Raw genomic sequence first — 23114 nt, 5'->3', positions numbered from 1 at the left:
TATAGCTTGGAAGAAACACTTTTTTTTCACTAACATTGCTTGTTCCAGGTTTCGTGATTGGCACCGTCGGCAAAGCACCACGTTTACGAAGGTTTTGTTTTAGGCAATATTTTGTTGAAAACCATTACTTCAATTTAAAGTCTTTCTCTGTCGATCAGCAGACTTTTATATATGTCCAACAACAAATATTATAATACAAATATATAATATTATAAAATTTAATGCATCGGACCGTATTTTTGATACACTAAAAATCTTCCCAAAGTACTCTTATTTGAATTAATTGATCAAGTACCAACCGATGACAACACGTTTTAGCCGCACAATGTTTTACATGGTTTGTGCGTGCGAGTCTCTTAACCACACTTTGATTAAGCCTAAACTTTGATGGAGTGCGCAACGTGCCACCAACTTAACGTGCGCGCTTTCAATCACCATTGACTTGGGGAGATCCAAGGCCATGGGTTTGATGGCAATTGAAGCTTAGTTGGGGATCTTACCTTTGTCCATTTTTAAGCCAAAAATAGTTTCTGAGAAAATTATTTTAGTTATTCCGTGAAAATTTATCAATATCCTCATTAAGTTTGATCAGGCCTTAAATGTCCTCATTTCCAGTGGATAGATGAGGATGTGGTTGTGGGTGTCGGTGGCCATGGACGAGCTTTCTAGTTTCTACTATCATGTCAAGATAGGGTCTTGTTTTGGTGTTTAGGGAAACTTTGTTATATCCACCAACAGAAAATGAAATCTCGACCCCAACCAAATAAACAAAACAAAAAGTTAGTGCTTTCCAAAGCATTTCAATGACATCTTTATTCAATTTTTCTTGTGCTTTTGGTTTTGTTTTTTATGCACACATAATATCTTTAAACTTTTTCTAGAATAGTATAATAATACAAATGAAAATATAATATTATAAGTCCGTTACAGTTTGACACAGGTGAATAAATATAATTTATTTTTTAAATTTTGATAAGTTGTACATGTGTATATGTATAACTATGATAGTGCTAGAATTTTGTTTGACTTTTTTCAAAGACCTTTTTCACATAAAAGTTACATTTTGGAGAATAAAAATTCAAATTCAACTCATTTTGTGCTTTTTTTTTTCAATTAAAGAAAAAAACTTACTTTGTTTTTTTCAAAAGAAACGTACTTTGTAACACTAAAATTTTCACAACAAGAATCATTTAGAGCATGACAAGTGAAACCACGATGAATATTTTATCCAAGTGAAAAGATGAGGATTTTTTGCTTATAGAACTTATAGTTGTCAGATTGTTTTTTTTTTTAATTTTAATTTTCTATTTCTTCGTTTCAAAATCTTAGTTTTTTTTTTAATTTTTTATGAAAAAAGTCTTTTGAAACCCTGTCAATCCAAAGTAGATTTAGCCTAACTGAGTTCACTAAGTCCTAAGGGGTGCAAAACGAACATGAGTGAACCAAGTTGATATATATATAATACTGAAATAGCTATTCAATAACGTACTAACCCCCAAAGTTTTATGAAAACTAATAGCATAATATGTGATAGGTTTTTCCGAAAACCCTAGCATGCTATAAAACTTTCATAAGACATATGTCATATATAGTGTGCTAAATAGTGGTATCATAATCGACCCGTAGGCCCCTACATCACCCAACCCCTAGGCCAAATATATAAATCTTCATTTGACCTAACACACTTTGACCGAGATCAAGGCATGCTGGCCATCACGTGAGGGTGACGTTGCCATGTGCACAGTGCGGAAGCAATAAGGATAAGAAATACATGAATAATTAAAAACCGAAACTACTAGAGTGCACTAGTAAACAGAAAGTGTTAGGAGTAAGATACAAAAGTAAATACTCATAATCAGAGCATAACAAGTCTAGGTGCAGTCCAGTAGGACAAGTACTAGTTATACAGTACCATAAGATGTCTTACATTTATTTTATTATGTCAGAACCGCCGAAGTCCTCAAGGCCACCAACAAAAAGCTTACCTAAAACCTGAAGGGGTGCAAAATAGAAAATGTGAGTGGGCAAAAACAAATGTTTTACAAAACCAATTCATTTATCAACATTTCTAACCCCTTGCTGTAAAACATATATAATTTTTCCCAGAATCAGAATATAAGCATATACATAAATATATATGTAAATATATCAATTCAAATCATGCTTCACATAATCATATTCATATGTATGCTATGCCAAGATATAACAGAGTAGTAACTCAGGTGAGAATAACTTCGTAGAAATATGACATATTAGCCGGAACCTTTGTGGTAGTCTGTATGGCTGAATGCATAGCTCAAAAGTTAATCTAGCCGAAGTCACTACAATGACCTATACGACACTATACTGCACAAGAGTCGGAACCAAAGGAAAAGGTCTGTATGACAATACTGGGTGTAATATAATTATGCTCAATACTACTCTCACATAATAGCTGGACAATAAATCGCTAGTCACCTACGAGTCGGAACCATAGTAAAGGTCTGTACAACAAGACTATGCACCTAAATTAGATCCAATATGAGCATATGGTGCGGGAGGTGACATTATAAACAGGCATGTGTCATATCTCTAACTAAATCACAATCACCCTAGGTGCAGTTTTATGAGCTCAACGTTATTCAATCACATATCACATCATCGATAATTCACATAACCAAACATAACTCACCTGAGCTTATCTGAGCATCCACAGCACCACAATTATATATTATGCATCATATACCAATTCATATACGAATTATAAACTTATATGCATGGCATTCAAGGCATAATCTTATTAAAATGTATTTTCTGGGAAAATATCAAGTATATTAATATATACTGAAAACCAAAAGCCCACTCACTAGTATGTCGAAGGGTCGTAGCCCCCGAGTCGCCCTTGAACGCGCTCGTCCTTGGAATAAGTCTCACCTATATGCGAATTAACTATAAAAACATTATTTAAAGCACATAGACAAAACTTGCTAATAATTTCTCATACAATGCTCAAATGAGGTGTTTGAATATACCAATGTGATCTACACAACTCCATGAACATCCCCATATTTTTAGAAAAAAAATTCGACCACCCACGCGCCGACCAAGGCATGGCCAGACGCGCTGCCCACGCGCGGGCACGTGTTTGGCACAATGACGATGGCAGTAACGGCGTTAAGGAATATTCCGTTAAATTATGGAATATTCCGTCTAAAAACTAACGGCGTCACCTTACGCCATTAGCATATTCCATCAAAACTGATGGAATATACTCCTTCTTCCCTGACGAGTCACTGGACGTCGGCAACTGTTCGCCAATTTCTAGAAAAACTTCAAATCCTTAATTCTCCCTCATTTCAACACCAAACTTAATGAAATTTGAACCATTTTAAAGATCTCACCAAGACGAATCAAACCGTACTTGAGTTGAGCCCTGAAACCCCCGAAAACCCGTTGGAAAAAACCTCGATAATCCGGCCAAACTTAAAACTCGTCATTCTCGCTATTCCAAAATATTCTCAGTAAAGCATGAAAATCATAAAGTGTAAATGTAATTTACTCATAAAACGTTTCATAAAACGTAACCATTAAATCATGCTTTTTATGTATGCATTTCTACTATTAAAACATGCATTTTAAAAGGGGTCCACTCACAGATACTTCGCCATCGAAAACCACGCAAACGAACGAAGTTGGAAGCGCCATAAACAATTGCCCCTAAGCAGATAAAGGGTCCAATTAATAAAACTCTAATCAAACTATTGAATTTGGGAAACCGGACGTCAAAATGGATTCAGGACATCAAATTACCTTAAGAAGGGTCCCGGGTAAATTTCGAAAAAGTCAACACGAGAATATTCCAGAGAATATTCCGTCAGGTTAACAGCCTGGTCAAACGAGCTGGGTCAACTGGGTTTTGGGCTTGAGGCTACCGGGCCAGAGGCCCAAGTTTGTACTGCTCAAGGGCTTGGGTCTAACAGGTTTCTAGGGTGGATGGGTTTGGAAACTAGGCTAGGCCTAAGGCTTGGGTGAGGCTTAGCTTAAAGGGCCAAGGTCTAGGTTGAGGTCCATGGCCCAAAGACCTGGGCCGGTTCAGGGTAAAAGGGTTTTGGGTTGGCACAGCCCAACTGAAACATCCCACATTGCCCATGGGAGTAGATTTTATAAGCCTTATATGTATATTCCCATCTCTACCTAGCATGAGGCATTTTGGGAGCTCACTGGCTTTAGGTTCCATCGGAACTCTGAAGTTAAGCGAGTTCACGCTAGAGCAATCCCATGATGGGTGACCCACTGGGAAATTCTCGTGTAAGTTCCTAGAAACAAAATCGTGAGGGCGTGGTCGGGGCCCAAAACGGACAATATCGTGCTACGGCAGAGTTGAGCTTAGGATGTGGTGGGGGCCTGGACCGGGATGTGACAATTTGGTATCAGAGCCAATCCATGGCCGAATGTGTACCGATGAGGACGTCGGGCCCCTAAGGGGGGTGGATTGTAACATCCCACATCGCCCAAGGGAGTGGATCCTATAAGCCTTATATGTATATTCTCATCTTTACCTAGCACGAAGCCTTTTGGGAGCTTATTGGCTTTGGGTTCCATCAGAACTCTGAAGTTAAGCGAGATCGAGCAAGAGCAATCTCATGATGGGTGACCCACTGGGAAGTTCTTATGTGAGTTCCCGGAAACAAAACCGTGAGGGCGTGGTCAGGGCCCAAAACGAACAATATTGTGTTACGGTGGAGTCGAGCTCGGGATATGGTAGGGGCCCAAGCCGGGATGTGACACAAACGGCCTGGTTTCGACGGAAAAAGCAAGCCGAAGCTTCCCAAGCTCCGGTCAACCTCGAACTTCAACGAAAACACGTCATGCAATATACCAAATTGAAGCTCAATGAATGAGGAAGAAAACCGTACCACTCTCACGACGTGTGAAGGTCGAAAAGTGGTTTGAAAGTCACGGGTATTTGCCTGAATTTTGGGTTTAGCTCCTTCGAGGTATTCTTCGTCCAAAAACCACAAAAACTATTTAGAGACATTACAAAACACTCCTAAACATGATCTACGGGGTTCAATGAGCTTACCATGGTCAAGGGTTCGCGCGGAGGATGAGGTGTACAGTGGCCACTCGTGGTGCCACAAGACATGGAGAGCTTGTGTGCTTCTCCTTTGCTCTAGATTTCGTGGAGTTCACGGGGAAAGAAGAATGGTGGTGTGGGTGGTGGTTGTTGGAGTGGGTATAATAGTGGTGGTCTCGGTTTCATGCTCACGGGGAGGAGAGAAGAGCGAAGACAAGGGAGAGAGACAGAAATGGAACTGAGAGAGAGAGAGAGAGAGAGACTTGGACCCCGGGGGACAAAACCAAACAAATGGGCCCCATGGGCACACACATTAAGACCCAAAAACAAATTTTAAAATAAATATCCCAAACTTAGTGAAATTACCAAAAATACCCATTTGTTCCATAAATTCTGGGACGGATTGTTACATTAACATTCATTGAAAGAAATTCAAATAGAAAACAATCACATAAGTGGTGCATTGTTTGTATATATATTGTACTAATAAGTGAACATTCCCCTACTAGTGCTAACACCATGGACCATGGCCTCTTTGTTCGCCCTTTAATTTCATGTGTTTATTTAGAAGGTATGTTATAACACCTACTTTACTTGTTGTATTTTTCCGCTTATATTGTATTCAGTTGTTAACTTGTTATAAACATTTCCACTGTGAGAGAGAGAGAGATATATATATATGAGTAGAAAATAAGACAAATTAGCAAGAATAACAGTACTTTTTTTTATTCTAATAAATAAAATATCCCGTGTGGAGAAAGGTTTTTTTACATGCGAAATAATAGCGTAGAGACCCCAAGTAGGAAATTTGGGAAATTCGTCAATTGTGAATTGAGTAAACTTGGTCCTTGAACTTTCACTATAGTTTAGACTTCGTCTTGAACTAAAATTCTATTAATTTTAGTCTCTAAATTTTGCTTAATGTAGAGCATTGGATCTAGCTTTTTATTATTAAAAATAAAAAATTAAACCAAGCTTTACCTCTAGCCACCCGCAACCACCCGAGCCCCCTACATCCAAGCTCCTGCATCCACACCATCCTTTACCTCTTTCTGTAAATAAAATGGGTTGATTGTTTGAAATCCTTTTCTAGGTGGAGTTGATTATTTAAAATCTCTTTGGTCCCTTTTTCTGGGTTGTTCTAGTGAAGGAGGTTCACTATTTGATGAAGAGCAAGATGGTGGCGAGATCTCAGAAATTGGTGGGGAGGATGCCGAGGGGAGAGAGAATGGCCGCTACACTGTTACGAAATGTTATTAATCTATAAAAACTGCTAGGTTATGGCAGCTATACGTAATGTTACAAATTTACGTGGCGGTGTTACGAACTCAGGAAAAATTACTCCCTCGATAATGGCAGCCAGTCATGAACATCATGTGCAACCTTATCGCTTTAAGAAGACAAGCTTTTCCATGTCTTCCAACTAAGTGCAGATGTTGCACCGTAACATTTTCTGTCAGATAAAGCAAGCTAATATTCTAAAAAAAGAAAAATTATTCTCTTTGGCCCGGAAAGAGAAAAAGTGATATACTTCCAACACGTATCTTTAACAACTGGACATGTATAGTATGCTTCATTAGGGGTGGGCACTTAAAACCGAAAACCGAAACCGAAACACGAACCAAATCGAACCGTACCGAACGGTTTGGTTTTGCGGTTTTGAAACGGTTTCGGTTTTGAAACCGAACCGCAACATAGAAAACAGTTTGGTTTCGGTTTTGGATTTTGAAAACCGCATCGAAACCGAACCGCACCGCAAATATTAATAAACATTTAATTAAATGTCCATATTAGATTTCATGTTTTAATTGGTCGTTTGTTAAAATTCATACACTTAGTATGGACTCAACCACACTAGAATATCATCATTCATCACTTTCTTTTGTTCATTAACTTGAAGGACCTTTGTTATTTTATACCATCACACACACATATATGTACAAGGGTGGACTAATCTTGTTATCAAGAGTCGAACAATGATCTACTAAAAGCCACTCATTTGAAGCATGATATCACATATTCTAGTATGAAAATTTCGCTCACGTTTAATGAATTCAAATTTATTCAACTTGTTTTATGAAAAATATTGTAAGGGACACCTTTTTGTTGCACAAACATGTTTTAACATCACAACTACATGCAACATGCTAATTGTTTACATAACAAATGTCATTTTCCTATTACTATTGGGAAATGCTTTTTAATATGTTAAATTGCAAATTGTACATTTTTTCTTAAAAACCAAACCGAAACCGTTTGAAACCGCACCGAACCGAACCAAACGGTTTGGTTTCATTTTGGTTTTGGCTTCAAAACCGCACCAAACCAAACCGCAAAAACTTGCGGTTTTGGTTTTGGTTTCACTCAAAACCGCACCAAACCGAACCGCGCCCACCCCTATGCTTCATTATTTTGTTAGGCTGTTGGCCCCCTAAACTTTAAAAAAAGATCACAACCATATAACGCATTACAAGTGATAGTGGCTAGGATGGGCAACTGTTATAGCGGGCAGGTAATTGTGGTTATTTACCCATAACCGTTTATGTTCATACCCGCATAACCGTTTACCCGTTGGGTAATTGCATAAACGGTTATACCCATAGCCATAACCGTTTATAAACAGTTATCTATACCCATAACCATGTACTCATTTAACCATAATCATTTACCTATTTAACCATAACCATAAACATTTACCCGTTTTTGAGCCCGTTTATCATTTTTTTACCCATTTATCCTTTTTTCATCTGTCTACATGTTTTTTTTAACAGCTTGAAAATTACAAAAGAAAAATTTGTCATAATTTTCGTTTTCTGACAATTAAACACCGTTATAAGTACATTTTAGCATGCATTTCTCTATTTTAATCATTTAAGTCTTCATATAATTCTAATAATTGAAATAATAGTTTACGCCTATTTTATTATTTCAATTATATAAAATAATAGTTTACGCCAATTTCATATTTCTTGGAGAGAAATGCGACTTTCAATTATTGTAAAATAATAGTTTACGCCTATTCTATTATTTCAATTATGGTAAAAAAGCGAAGTTGGGGAAGCTTTGAATCCGAACTTGGCGATGTGCAGAAATATAATTGAAGTTTGGCTATGTTGGTTGGGGTTGCAGGTCGCTGGGAAGGAGAGGAGAGAGAGAGCCTGCTTCTAAAACCCCTCAAAATCCATAATTTTTTTTTTTACATATATTAAATTAAATGGGTAAATGGATATCCGTATAACCGCAGGTAATACCCATAACCGTCCATTTAAATTTCACGGATAAACGGTTATACCCATAACCGTTTGTTCGTTTAAACGGTTACCCATAACCGTAACTGTGAACTTTAAATGGGTGGATAACCGCAGTTACCCAAACCCATGAATATTTTACCCATCCCTAATAGTGGCTTTGGGGGTCGAAATATGACCTCGTTTTGTATGTAGAGGTAAACGTTTTTAACCATTTGATCTACAAGTCCAAATTAAAAGTTTTGCACCCACCACCATCTAACACCTAAATCTAAATTCATTTCCTCAGTTAATCTTTTATATGTCATCGTGGAACTTGATAGCTTGTAGAACAGCAATATCGTTTTATAAAACCATAAGTGATCTAACACAAGCAGCAATCATTTTATGAAGTGTGGAAACACTGAAACATGGCATCCACCCTCTTGATGCCCCCCTTCAAGATGCAATTCAGATTTCGAGCTTTTAATCGTCTTGGTGAGACCATCATGTCTGATGTATGATCCGCCTTCATCGAATGATAAATTATAGTCTTAGGGGAAAAAAAACATAGAATTGGTACAAATTATGTTGGAAATTTGAGTAGTTTGAGTAGAAATTTCCTTGTCCCACATTGGCCATTCCCAAAAGATTTTATCACTTTATAAGGTTTTGTCCTTTAAAGAAAGTGATTGGAGTAATAGGCCTGGAGACTAAAATTAGGCTCACCCTTGGGGTTGGGCTTTGGGGTGTATTAATTATTTGGTAATTAATATATAATTAATTATAATTAATATATATTTAATTGTCAAAAGATGGGCCTTGGGCCTTGGGCCTCTTGGGCTCTAATAATTAAATTATTTAATTAATTATTTTTCGGATTTACTTAATTATTTTTTAATTAAATTCGAATTAAATTAATTAATTATTTTTTATGAAAAGACTCATCCTTTCAGATGAAGTCTGAGAGTTCTTTCTGAACACAGAGCAAAGCACCCTCTGAAGAAATGTCTCCCAACAGTCACACCCCATTCTCATACCTGTTGCAAACAGGCATCCATCTACTATATATACATCCATTTGCATAACATTTAGAACACAGAAAATAATCAACTTCATCTTCTACATTCCTAAACCTTCTTACTGAGAGAACCACACTAAATTCACCAGAAGTTAAATTTTCCGGTGTTGGAATTTTAACTTGATCGTTGAATCCTGGTGAAGCAGACGTCCGTAGAACTACAAGCACATAGTAGGAACGAAATTTCTGTTTCAAGGACATTGCGGTACGCAAGCCTCGATCTTCAAGTTGTCTGTTTTATAATTCATATTCTAGTTTATATTCTGTTAGTTTCTATTGCATTTATTATTTATTAGCATATATAAATTATCACAGATTGTTGACTTATAACCAACAATCTTGAAACAGAAATTTATGGATCAACAATCTGTGAATGTGAATGGCACTGTTCCAAAATACTCAGAAAAGCCTGAGAAGTTCAAAGGGTTGGACTTCAAAAGATGGCAACAGAAGATGTTGTTCTTCCTGACAACGATGAATCTCGCTCATGTTGTTAAGGAAGAAGCTCCGAAGTCTAATGAGAATCCAATGACGAGAGAGACTGTCATGGCAATTGAAGCTTGGAATCATTTCGAGTTTTGTTGCAGAAATTATATCCTGAATAGTTTGGATGACAATCTCTACGACATTTATTCTCCGTGCAAGACAGCGAAGGAGTTGTGGGAATCCCTAGAGAAAAAGTATAAGATTGATGATGCCGGTTCAAAGAAATTTGTTATCGGTAAGTTTCTCAAATATACAATGGTGGATTCCAAATCTGTTGTTTCTCAGGTCGAAGAAATCCAGAAGTTGATCTATGAATTGCATTCTGAGGGATGCGAGATCAATGAGCATTTCCAAGTTGGGGCGATAATCGAGAAATTGCCAACTTCCTGGAATGACTTCAAAATTTATCTCAAGCACAAGCGCCGTGAGATGAATATGGAGGATTTGATTCTGAGGCTACGTGTGGAAGAAGACCATAGAAAGGCAGACCGTTCTGGAGGGTTTGCGGCCATTGAAGCCAATGCGAATTATGTTGAGGGAGGAAACTCCAAGGCTAAGCCGAAAAAGAATAAGGCTCCTGCTCCGAAAACCAAGCAGTTTGTGCAATCTGCCCTTGCTCCTAAAGGCAAGAATCTGAAGAAGATTAAGGGCGCCTGCTATGTGTGTGGCAAATCTGGTCACAAGGCACAAGATTGTTATCATCGCAAGGATGGAAATCATGGTCACGGAAACAACAACAACCATGCTAACATGGCAATCACCGATGAAGAATTGGTTGCTGTTGTGTCCGAGGTTAACATGGTCTCCAATGTGAGTGAATGGTTGATGGATACTGGTGCTACAAAGCACATCTGCGCTGACAGAAATCTGTTCACAGAATATCACCCTGCTGCCCCTGGAGAAAAGCTGTATATGGGCAATTCTGCCTCATCTGCGGTGGAGGGATATGGCAAGGTGGTACTCAAATTCACATCTGGGAAAAGTTTGACCTTGCTGAATGTGCTGCATGTTCCTGAAATGAGGAGGAACTTGGTTTCTGGACCAATTCTAATTGCTAAGGGCTTTAAACTTGTAATGGAATCCAACAAATTTGTACTTACCAAGGGTGGGATGTTTGTTGGAAAGGGTTATGTGGCTGATGGCCTTGTGAAACTCAATGTAATTGCCATTGATGATGCTAATAAAATAAATGCTTCTACTTATATTGTTGAGTCTTCTAATATTTGGCATGCTAGATTAGGACATGTTAATTTTCGTTCTATGCATAGAATGGTTAAATTAGAATTATTACCTAAATTCGAAATTAATTTTAATCATAAGTGTGAAACATGTACTGAATCAAAATTTGCTAGGCAAACGAGAAAGTCAATTTTGGAAAGATCAAATGAATTACTTGGATTAATTCATAGTGATCTTTGTGACTTTAAATCCACACCAAGTCGTGGAGGAAAGAATTATTATGTCACTTTCATTGATGATTGCAGTAAGTATTGCTATGTTTATTTGATTCATAGCAAGGACGAAGCTTTGAATATGTTTAAGACATATAAAGCCGAAGTTGAAAATCAACTTGAGAGAAAAATCAAAGCACTTAGATCCGATAGAGGAGGAGAGTATGAGTCTACTGCCTTTTTAGATTTTTGTGCACAATATGGAATTATACATCAAACAACGGCTCCATACACACCACAACAAAATGGTGTTGCCGAAAGAAAAAATAGAACATTCAAAGATATGATTAATTCCATGTTAAATAGTTCTGGGCTTCCACACAGTTTGTGGGGTGAAGCTTTACTTACTGCAAATACCATATTGAATAAGGTTCCTCTAAAAAAGATTGACGAGTCACCTTATGAGATATGGAAAGGACATAAACCCACTTATAAAACCCTCAAAGTGTGGGGTTGCTTAGCAAAGGTGCAAGTTCCGTTACCAAAAAGAACGAAACTAGGACCTAAAACTATTGATTGCGTATTCATTGGATATGCAAATAATAGTGCTGCTTATAGGTTCCTTGTTGTGAAATCTTCGATTTCTGACATACATGTTAACACTATACTAGAATCAGCGGATGCAGAATTCTTTGAGGATATATTCCCTTACAAAGAAAAGGAATCTGGTTCTAATACAAAGAGGGTTCATGATCATAGTCATGATGAAGCCTCTTCTTCTGGTGTCCAAGGAAATGATGTGGAACGAAGAAAAGGAAAAAGAATCAAAGTTTCTAAAAACTTTGGACCATATTTCATTGCTTTCTTATCCGAGAATGAACCTAGAACTTTTAAAGAAGCAATGTCTTCTTCTGAGGCTCCTTTATGGAAGGAAGCAATTAAAAGTGAAATGGAATCCATTATGGAAAATAACACATGGGAATTGGTTGATTTACCTCCCGGTAGTAAACCAATTGGCCATAAATGGATTTTCAAGAAGAAACTTAAGGCGGATGGAACCATTGATAAGTTCAAGGCACGTTTAGTAGCCAAAGGTTATCGCCAAAAAGAAGGGTTGGATTATTTCGACACCTATTCTCCAGTTTCTCGCATAACGTCAATTAGGATGTTAATAGCGATTGCGGCTGTATACAACTTTGATATACATCAAATGGATGTAAAAACAGCATTTTTAAATGGAGAACTAGATGAAGAAATATACATGGAACAACCTGAAGGGTTTGTGCTTAAAGGACAAGAAAGCAAAGTGTGCAAATTAGTTAAGTCATTATATGGACTTAAACAAGCACCAAAACAATGGCACGAGAAATTTGATCATACTTTGTTGACACATGGGTTCAAAATAAATGAATCTGATAAATGTGTCTACATTAAGAGTAATGATAAAACTTGTGTTATTGTCTGCTTGTATGTGGATGATATGCTCATAATGGGAAGCAATAAAGATGTCATAAACAAAACAAAGAAAATGTTGAATTCCAGTTTTGACATGAAAGACTTAGGTCAAGCATATGTCATTTTAGGAATTCAAATTAAGAGAAATAGTGAAGGATATGTCCTTACACAATCCCATTATGCAGAAAAAATATTACGAAGGTTTGGTCAATTTGACTGCAAACCTGCTGCAACTCCTTTTGATGCTGGATGCAAGTTGGAGAAAAATAAAAGCGATGCCATATCTCAACTTGAATATTCTCAAGTAATTGGAAGTCTAATGTACTTGATGAATTCAACTAGGCCCGACTTAGCGTATGCAGTAAGTAGGCTTAGTAGATATACAAGTAATCCGGCACAAGAGCATTGGGATGCTTTAGTAAGAGTGTTAAGGTATTTGAAAAATACACTTGACTACGGATTACACTACACAAAATATCCACCTGTTGTAGAAGGCTTCAGTGATGCCAATTGGATTTCTGACACTACAGAATCCAAGTCGACAAGTGGATATGTTTTTACCTTGGGAGGTGTAGCAATATCTTGGAAATCCTCTAAACAGAAATGTATAGCTCGATCCACCATGGAGTCTGAGTTTATAGCTTTAGATTTGGCTGGCGAAGAAGCCGAGTGGCTCAAAAATTTTCTGGAGGATATTCCAATGTGGCCAAAGCCGGTAACGGCTATATGTATACATTGTGATAGTATGGCCGCTCAATCAAGGGCCAAAAGTCATGTATACAATGGGAAGTCACGTCACATCAGACGTCGACACAATACTCTTAAGAAGATGCTCTCCAATGGAATAATATCCATTGATTATGTGAAGTCAAAGGAAAATATAGCTGATCATTTGACAAAAGGCCTACCAAGAGAGCAAATATTATTTACATCGAGGGGAATGGGTCTTAAGCCAATTCAATGAATTGAACTGGGCGGAAACCTAACCTAGCTGATTGGAGATCCCATGGTCTAGGTTCAATAGGCAAACTGGTTGAGTTTGATTCAAAAGTTGAACGCACAACTTACTCATTTTTATGATAAAATGTGTGTTGTCTGTTGACGTTTGAGGGGTTATGTTTTATACATTTAATGACATTAATATCTTGTTATCAAGAGGAATATGGCAGACTATTCTTAATTAATGTCACCTATATAGGAGTAAATGGGGCCACATTTATGAGAATTGATATGGCTAAATTCTCTAAAGCTCCTACGAAATCCGAGATCTGTTCAGGGCCAAAATGAACACAACCGTATGAATTGACGTGTGGCAGCCATGATATGTGTGTAGCATATTGTCTTGGTTTACTACTGCGGTGAACAGTTCAAGATCTTCCACATCCACCGCGTCACCAAGTAAACTCGATATGTTTTCACTAGGGTAAGTTCAAGTTCAAAAGACACTTCACCCGATGCATATCATGACTATTCTCTCTCAGTTTTAGGCAGCCTAGTCATGCAGCCTAGTCACACATTTGCATTTCCATTTGCATTCAAATGTGGGGTCATTGTTGGAGTTTGAATGAAATTTCAACTCAAATGTGAGGTATTGTTGGAAATTTGAGTAGTTTGAGTAGAAATTTCCTTGTCCCACATTGGCCATTCCCAAAAGATTTTATCACTTTATAAGGCTTTGTCCTTTAAAGAAAGTGATTGGAGTAATAGGCCTGGAGACTAAAATTGGGTTCACCCTTGGGGTTGGGCTTTGGGGTGTATTAATTATTTGGTAATTAATATATAATTAATTATAATTAATATATATTTAATTGTCAAAAGATGGGCCTTGGGCCTTGGGCCTCTTGGGCTCTAATAATTAAATTATTTAATTAATTATTTTTCGGATTTACTTAATTATTTTTTAATTAAATTCGAATTAAATTAATTAATTATTTTTTATGAAAAGACTCATCCTTTCAGATGAAGTCTGAAAGTTCTTTCTGAACACAGAGCAAAGCACCCTCTGAAGAAATGTCTCCCAACAGTCACACCCCATTCTCATACCTGTTGCAAACAGGCATCCATCTACTATATATACATCCATTTGCATAGCATTTAGAACACAGAAAATAATCAACTTCATCTTCTACATTCCTAAACCTTCTTACTGAGAGAACCACACTAAATTCGCCAGAAGTTAAATTTTCCGGTGCTGGAATTTTAACTTGATCGTTGAATCCTGGTGAAGCAGACGTCCGTAGAACTACAAGCACAGAGTAGGGACGAAATTTCTGTTTCAAGGACATTGCGGTACGCAAGCCTCGATCTTCAAGTTGTCTATTTTATAATTCATATTCTAGTTTATATTCTGTTAGTTTCTATTGCATTTATTATTTATTAGCATATATAAATTATCACAGATTGTTGACTTATAACCAACAAATTATTGTTTGGATAACTGAATAACTGAATTTCTAAAGTCATGTCAAGATTAATGATTGTTCAGGATAAGTACATACCTTTGATTTTCAAACACTGGCTGGAATACAATCAGATTTTAGACGAGGAACGAATGGAAAGCAGAGATATAAGAAAACCAAGAAATTCAAGTGATCCTAAAAGGAAACTAACCACATGTAGCTGTTTGCAGTGGAACAGTGTAACTTCTCAGTATTCATGTGTTCGTCACTCGTCAATGCCAACTTAGAAACGAGCAAGGAACTTCATGATATCTTGATGATGAGGGTCTCAAACCCACACCCTTGAAGAAAGTATGCATAAGAAGCTCATCGTCTTCTTTACTTGGGACTGGGAGCTAAAAAACCAAGCTCCTCAATTAACACATTGACATCTTCCTCATCCTCTTCTTGAACACCAAGCAAACCAATTTCTTCATCAATATTCTCATTGAACAAATCTTGCCAAAAACCCTTATCCAGGTCTTTGCCTCTACCTTCATGTTCTTCGTCTCTCTCTTTACATTCTTGGTCACCATGAACATTTTGGCTTCCGCTTACCCCCGGCATGTCTATAGCAAATTGGTCCAACTCCGAAACTTCAAACTGATCAGAAATGTCACCATATTCTTGTGGTTCAACTTTAACAAAAGTCTCTACTCCAACTTGGCCAAATTCATCCACCTCAACATTACTAGGCCCTTTCTCAATAGTCCGCCTTCTCTTCTTGGTAACTGCTTCCTCCAGTTCCTTCCTTAAGTCCTTCTGCTGAGACAATTGTTGTACAAAATTAGGATTCTGCATTGCCCTTGCCAAGAAACTCAACATATGTTGTTGTTTCAACTCTGTCCTCTTCAGTCTATCTTCCATTCCTTGGAGGTAAACTCTATTAGCTTGCTGTTGCTGTCGAAGCTTCACTAGTTCCCCCATTAGTACTTGTTTATCGCGCCTCAACTGGTCGATCTCTATGTCCAATCCAAACCTCCCAACTTCTACACAAGAGTCCAAAGTTTTCTGTGAAGCCTGAGGAAGATGGGATGCCTTCCTCCTCCTGATATTCTTTAAAAGATGCTTTTGCCCTCTGAGAAACGCTTCATTAGCAAACTCCCATCTGTCTGTATCAACCTTCCTAAATCCCTACATTAAGCAAATTAAAGAACTTCTCCATGATCACATCATCCGTATGAAGCTTTAAATCCGACACATCCAAGGAAAAGGAAAGTGAGATTAAAAAAATCAAACAAACAAAAACCGATTCATCAAGATTTAAAATAGAAGCAAAAGCAGCTCCCTTTGTAATAGTCGTGCATATTTTATACATTGGTTCCTGCAGTTTCTCTTTTGAAGCCATTTAACAAACAATATGTCCACATTTAGTAACCCCATTAAAAAAAACAAAAAAAGGACCCAATTAAACAAATAAAAGTGACACATTTATAGCTGTTTCAAGAGCATGAATGCACAAACTAGTCACATCCAAAGAACCTCACCAATATGTATTCAATATCCAAATTTCATTTTTGAGCGATAATCTAATCCAATCTTAACTACGAGAAGTGAGATTCCAACTTCGTGCAAAAGGGGAGTAAACTACTCTAGCCAACAAGACTACGCTCGGGTTTGCAAACTTTGCATAATATGCAGATAAATGGGGAGTGCTAGAGAGTGATGCTTACATAGGTGTTGAGCTGCCTGACAAAGCTGGAGAAATTGTTGTGCTTGAAATATCTGGGGAGAAGACTCATGGCAAAGCTATTGGGATCCAAAACAACAAAGCTGTTGTTGTCTCTGCTCCATGAAACAATGTGGTTGGTTGATGGGTCATCGACGATGTCATACGTTTTGGTGAGAAATGCCGGAGGACCTTGGTCATAGAGCCTCTCCAATGGCAGAGGATGATCAGGGGCCGCACTCGAAGACGAAAAGCTTACTGGGTCTTGATCAAGATTCATTTTTTGTATGTGTAGTAAACTTTAACTACTAATCATCACTGATCTGGGTTGCTGTCTTTTGCTCTTCTTTTCTTCTTCTGAAAAAAAAAAGTCAACTTTCTGGTAGCAATGAGTGTTTGTCAAATGGGTTTTGGAAATGCAGGTAGAAATATTATTATAACAAAGGGATAGGGTGAACTACGAAAAGTTACAGAGAAATGGTTGTGAAAGTGAAAGAGAAAGAGAAAGATATCTGGTTGCTATGGAGACGAAGAAGCCCAAGAGAGAAATGGTTGCTAAGGAACAAGAAGGCTGCTGCTGGGTTTTTTGGTTTAAAGACGAAAGGCAACTACGAAATAGGCTGCTGCTGCTGGGAGTTGGGGGGTACCCATCAATTTATAAATAGGGGGTAGTACTAGTAGTGCCTTTTTTCTTTTTTCCCATTTCTTCCCTTTTTCTTTTTCCTTTTTGGCTAGGCAAAGATTTGCTGGATTCGTTGAGAAACAATGATACATGTCATACAAGACCTCTTCTGATTTTTACTTTTGCCAAATTTCTTCCTCATTTATGAAATGATCTTTAATGTTATATAGTGGGTAGGGGTGCAAGTAAAGGCGGGTTTAATAGGCAAGGATTCGGATCCAAAAAGGAGCGTTATCAAGCTTATAGTTAAGTTCGATTCTCCCTTCCTACGTTAATACGATATTTGAACCGTATTGAGTTGAGTTGAGTTGATTTGATTTGAGCTCAAACTAATTGGAGACCAAATACATTCAAGCTCAATGCTTGAAAAGTTTCGTGAAGCTTGATTGTCTAAATTGATCACGTGAGGTTTAACTTAAAAGTTAAAAGATGTAAGTTTGACAAATATTATCTCTTGTCTAATATTTATTACATACTATAAAAAATGTTGTCTTTTCAGATAGTCTAACAACATATAATCATTTATTAAGTGTATTTTTGTGTAAATGTATAATTTAGATTCATTGTAATATATAGTTGGTTATTGATGATTTGTGTGGAGAATTTAAACAGGACTTTGGACTACTAACTCAAACTCAATTCCAACCATTTGGGATTGATAATGTGGCAACACAAACCTTTTGTTTGTACAGAATCGATAGAGTGTTTTATACCTAGAATAACCAATTACAAAGAGGTGTCAGATAAGTACATTTCTGTAGTGACCAATTTCTTGATCTAGAGGTAATTCACATAAAACATAAATGATTTTAAACCCTTACACGACCACCACACATAGCACTAGAATCAAGAGATCCGATTTAGATTTTTCACAATAACGATAGACACAACAAGCCTAGACCGTCACATAAAGCCATCGCAATAAACAAGTTCACACAAATCATCATAGCGACACAAAACAACACTACTACCTAACCCGCTCTAAGTGGTATAAACAAAAGCATAAACTAAACTAAAAAATAAAAGTAGAGTCGATGACATGTCCACATAAGAGAGGCGGGTACAGAGTTGGCAGAAGGTGTGGCTAGGCAAGGCACTTGAGACGCCAATTGTAGATAGGACATCGCACAAAAGGATGGGTGGTAAGGGGATTCTCAGCCCGAGCCGCCATGGTCGCCGTAGCGCCACCACAAACCCATAAGCCTTGGTTAGCACCAAGAGCCGTCAAAAGTTTCTATCAGCCAACGTTGGTCACAGTTTTAACAAGAACATTGGCAATGACACACAGAAAAATGAGCTATGACAACACAAACTTAACTATCCTCTCCTTAATCAATTGTAAGAGATCAAATTTCAAGTTGAATCCGATCGAGTTGGATTCTTAATCATTGAATTTCACTTCAGATAAAAAAAAAGTAATCTAAAGCACTTTCAAGTGGAAAATGGAAATCAGAATTTAAGATATTTTAATCCGTCCCAAACCCTAATATTATTTCCCTTTTGGGAAAGCCATCTAGCACATTACATCTATCACGACCAATGGACAAAGAAAGTGACATTGAGAGACCAAGCATGCATTTAAATAAAAGAAAAGTTCACAAAACAATAATTGAATTGTACTTTATCAATTTTAAATTAGAAGGTTGGAGAACAAGTTCTGGGATTTATGTTTAAAAAAAAACAAAAAACTAATTTGTGAGATTTGATTTCGTGGTCCTCCTGTTTTACCAATAAAAAAAAAAGGGAGTTCAGAAGGTTCTCCTTTGGAAGGTGAGGTGGGTGATGAGTAGATTTTATATTATATATTTTACTCTAATCTTAGTGTATTTTGGTTAATATATTGGAAGAATTTTGATACTTTGAATTGTATTTTCAATATAGGACTTTCGACTTCCTCTGGAGCAAAACAGGACCAAATGGACGAATTTTGGAGTAATTCCAGTGGAGGACGTTCGTGAGTTACTTAGCTTGATCGTATCAAAATTTGGGATTTTTCCACCAAGCAGTTATTTTCTGGCGATAAAATAAAGAAGCAGTTCGCAGTGTTGGAAAATGACGCTTTTGGGTTTAAATTGCATTTTTGGAGCCCAAGATGACCTCGGATGGGTTCGTGGCCTTCTGGAGAAGTGTTCAGAATAGTCCAAACATTAAATCCAGCTATATTGGGCCAGTTTTGGAGCAGCTTATGGGTCCAAAATATGGCTGTTCAGATTTTAGGCGAATTTTACCATTTAAATTAGGGTTATGTTTCCTATTTGATGAGAATTAATTTTAGTTTCCTAGGGTTTGTGTGGAGGCTGAGCAGATATATTGCTTGGTCGTCTACCATTTTTCTTTACGCTTTCTTTTATGCAATTTTGGAGACAGAGAGAATTGTTAGGGTTTTGGAGACTTTTTACTTGAAGGTGCTTTCAATCCTTTTCTTGAATATATTTTCTATGATTTTAATTATGAGTATGCGGAACTAATTTTTTTTGCTAGGGCGAAACCTTAAGCCTTAGCATGAATATGTGATTTTTATTTAATTGCTTATGATTGATTGCATGCGTACTTTGAATTGTTAATCACCGGGATAAAAACTATCTAATTGTTTTAATGCCTGATCACCATTAGGATTTTTAGAAAAGTAATTTGATGCAATTTTAGTCGGAAGGTTCCCTGAAATTGACGTTGGTTTCTTGTGATTAATAATTGTAATTTCACTTAGGATGAATATCACGTCTTAAGGATTGCATGGTTTTTCAAAGGATTTTCATAAAGCATAATGAGTCTTTCATGTTCAGATTTGATCCGAACGTCCGGACGGGTTACATGTTAGATATACGTTCTATGTTGGAGGTTCCAAGTAGAATATGAATTAGGAAAATCTAACCTTCAAAGTGGCATGTGTAGATCATAAGTAATTGGTAAAAATTCATAGGATTGCTAGGTGATGGTGGAACCCTAGTGCTTTCTTAATTTGATCCTCCCAAAACTGTTCTATTTTCTCTCTAGCTCTAATATTGCAGATTGTTTATTTTAATTCATTAATTTCGTTTTTATTTTAATTAGGTTATAAAATCAATCACCTAAACTTCTACTCTACAATAATTAATTGAAATTTGGTTTTGTTTGGAATTATTTAATAATCCCTGTGGAGACGACCTTGCGAGATCTATTTATACAACAATAACCTTGTGATTCTTGCAAGTAAAATAGGAGATTTAAGCCCGTTCATATGAGTAGTAAAAATCCTATCAAGAAAATGGCGCCGTTGCCAGGGAATATTTAAAATAATCCCTACGAATCAGATTTTCAATTAGTTATTGCTGTTTATACATATTTAAAAAAAAAAAAATTTCGTTTTTATTTTATTTTTACAGATTACAACAGTACAATAGTGCAGATTTCAGAAATCTGTGCATGGTCAGCACCCGTTCAACAGTGCAGAAATTGATTTCATTTGATCCAGAACTTGAGCAGAATTTAAGGAGGAAACGCAGGGAGCGAACTTTGCAGAGGGTTCCTCCTCTGCAGGTAACTTGTCTACAATCTTTAAATTCTGAAAACCTGCACAACAAAGAAAAAATGGCATTTGTAATTCCAGAAGCTGGTCTGCCCCTGGGAGATTCACTGACAGCCCATACCACAAATATACCAAGTTGCATTACTTATCCGGCAGTGAAGGAAGGGTCTGCATTTGAAATAAAGCAGCACATGTTGAATATTCTACCTATGTTTCATGGGTTATCATCTGATGATCCTAACATGCACATTGCAGAATTTTTAATGGGTTGCATAAATATTTTGGTAAGGGGAATTTCAGCCGAATCTATTAAGCTTCGTTTGTTTCCATACACTCTAAAAGATCAAGCAAGGAGATGGATTCTCACACTCCCATCTGGAAGCATTACAACTTGGGCCCAACTCAGTGAAATTTTTTTAAACAAGTATTATCCAGCTTCGAAGACTCTTGACATGAGAACTCAGATTTTATCATTTGCCCAAAAGCCAAATGAAGAATTTCATGAGGCGTGGGAGCGATTCAAAGAGTTGATTAGAAAATGTCCACATTCGGGTATTAACACTAATGATCAAATGCATATATTTTTCAGATGGTTGAATATGACTACAAAAACTCTTGTCAACGCATCTTGCGGAGGTTCATACAAAGATAAAAATGCACAAGAGGCTTGTTTATTATTTGAAAAAATGGCAGCAGATACACAACAATGGGCAGTTGAGCAGCCACAATCTAGATCCGTTTTTGAGATGTCAAATGGTTCACCATACGTGTCGGCACAAATTGAAAAAATGGAGAAAAAGCTTGAAAGATTTGATGCAAAATTTGACATGTTATTACAAAGAATTTCGGGTTCACAGGTTGCTGTACAGCAGCCTTTACAAGCTGCCTGCAGCATTTGCAGCTTGACAAATCATGATTTTTTGAGCTGTCCACATAAAGATGTTTATCCAGAGTTTATAGCGGAGCAGGTTAATTCTTTTAACAATTTCCAACGTCCCACATATGACCCGTATTCGAATTTCTACAACCCAGGTTGGAGAGATCATCCTAATCTAAAGTGGGACAAAGATCAGCACTCAAGACCTCAATTTCAACAGCAGGTACAGCAACCTGCTGCACCTAAGGCTGCTTAGGAGGTTGCAATTGAAAAATTAGCAAATACTACCAATCAAGAAATCCAAAATCTGCATGCATCAATGAAAAACATGGAAAAACAAATTGGGCAGATTGCTTTACAGGTTTCAGAAAGAGCTCCGGGTACATTTCCTAGTCAAATAGTACCTAATCCAAGAGGACGAGAAGAATGCAATGCTATACGGACTCTACGGTCTGGCAAAAGTTACAACAACAGACATGAAAATTCTGTTGGAAATTCGCAGGCAGCAGAACTACCCCAAACTAAATCTGCAATTTTTGCAGATTCTGAAATTTCTGCAGATTTTGGGCAGTCCCAAGACAGATCCGAAAATACTGCAGAAGCTACCACAAAAACTGCAGAACGTGTTTATGAGCCACCTATGCCTTATCCAGAAAGGTTGAGACCTAAAACTAAAGATCAACAATTAACAGATTTTATGAAGACTTTGTCAAAACTTCAAATTAATCTACCGTTAATTGATGCAATCAAGAACATTCCATCTTATGCCAAATGTTTGAAGGATGTTTGCACAAAGAAAAAGAAGCTCGTTGATTTTGAAAAAGTAATTCTAACAGAACAATGCAGTGTGGTCTTATTGCATAAATTGCCTCCAAAGAAAAAAGATCCAGGGAGTTTTACTATCTCTTGTACTATTGGCAATTCTGATTTTAAAAGTGCTTTAATTGATTTAGGTGCTAGTGTAAACTTAATGCCTTATTTTGTTTTCAAACGTTTAGGTGAAGGTGAGCTGAAGCCAACCTCCAGTATTATTCAATTGGCTGACCGTTCAATTACCTACCCTAGAGGAGTCATTGAAGATGTTATTGTGAAGGTTGACAATTTATATTTACCGGTGGATTTTATGGTGTTGGACATGGATGAGGATTTGACAACACCCATCATTTTGGGCCGCCCATTTCTGGCAACAGCCCGGACTCTTATTGACGTTGAAGCCGGAACATTAACATTCCGGTTTGAAGATCAAA

At 37.2% G+C, this 23114-nt stretch overlaps 1 protein-coding gene and 1 non-coding gene across 3 annotated transcripts; both read right to left on the bottom strand.

Annotated features, from left to right (window-relative positions):
• Positions 1–8477: 8477 nt before the first annotated feature.
• On the bottom strand, positions 8478–17416 carry LOC126607747 (heat stress transcription factor A-6b-like). 2 transcript variants are annotated; one of them, XR_007617695.1, is made up of 3 exons: positions 16808–17416; positions 15307–16268; positions 8478–8812 (listed from the first exon to the last, which is right to left on the bottom strand). XR_007617695.1 is itself a non-coding variant. In XM_050275473.1 (2 exons), the coding sequence occupies exons 1-2, from the start codon at positions 17081–17083 to the stop codon at positions 15474–15476; spliced, it is 1071 nt and encodes a 356-aa protein (XP_050131430.1). In that variant the 5' UTR covers positions 17084–17416; the 3' UTR covers positions 15139–15473. The 2 variants fall into 2 exon arrangements, 1 of the variants encoding a protein (XP_050131430.1); XM_050275473.1 differs by lacking the exon at positions 8478–8812 and having other exon boundaries at positions 15139–16268.
• Positions 17417–21439: 4023 nt separating this feature from the next.
• LOC126609442 (small nucleolar RNA R71) lies at positions 21440–21544 on the bottom strand. Its single transcript, XR_007618161.1, has one exon. It is a non-coding gene; the product is annotated as a small nucleolar RNA R71 (small nucleolar RNA).
• Between the last annotated feature and the right edge of the window lie 1570 nt (positions 21545–23114).

Source organism: Malus sylvestris, chromosome 16 (genome assembly GCF_916048215.2).
Source record: "Malus sylvestris chromosome 16, drMalSylv7.2, whole genome shotgun sequence".
Classification (NCBI taxonomy): Eukaryota; Viridiplantae; Streptophyta; class Magnoliopsida; order Rosales; family Rosaceae; genus Malus; species Malus sylvestris.
Note: the sequence above shows the minus strand (reverse complement) of the source record. Positions and strands in the feature narration are given on the sequence as shown.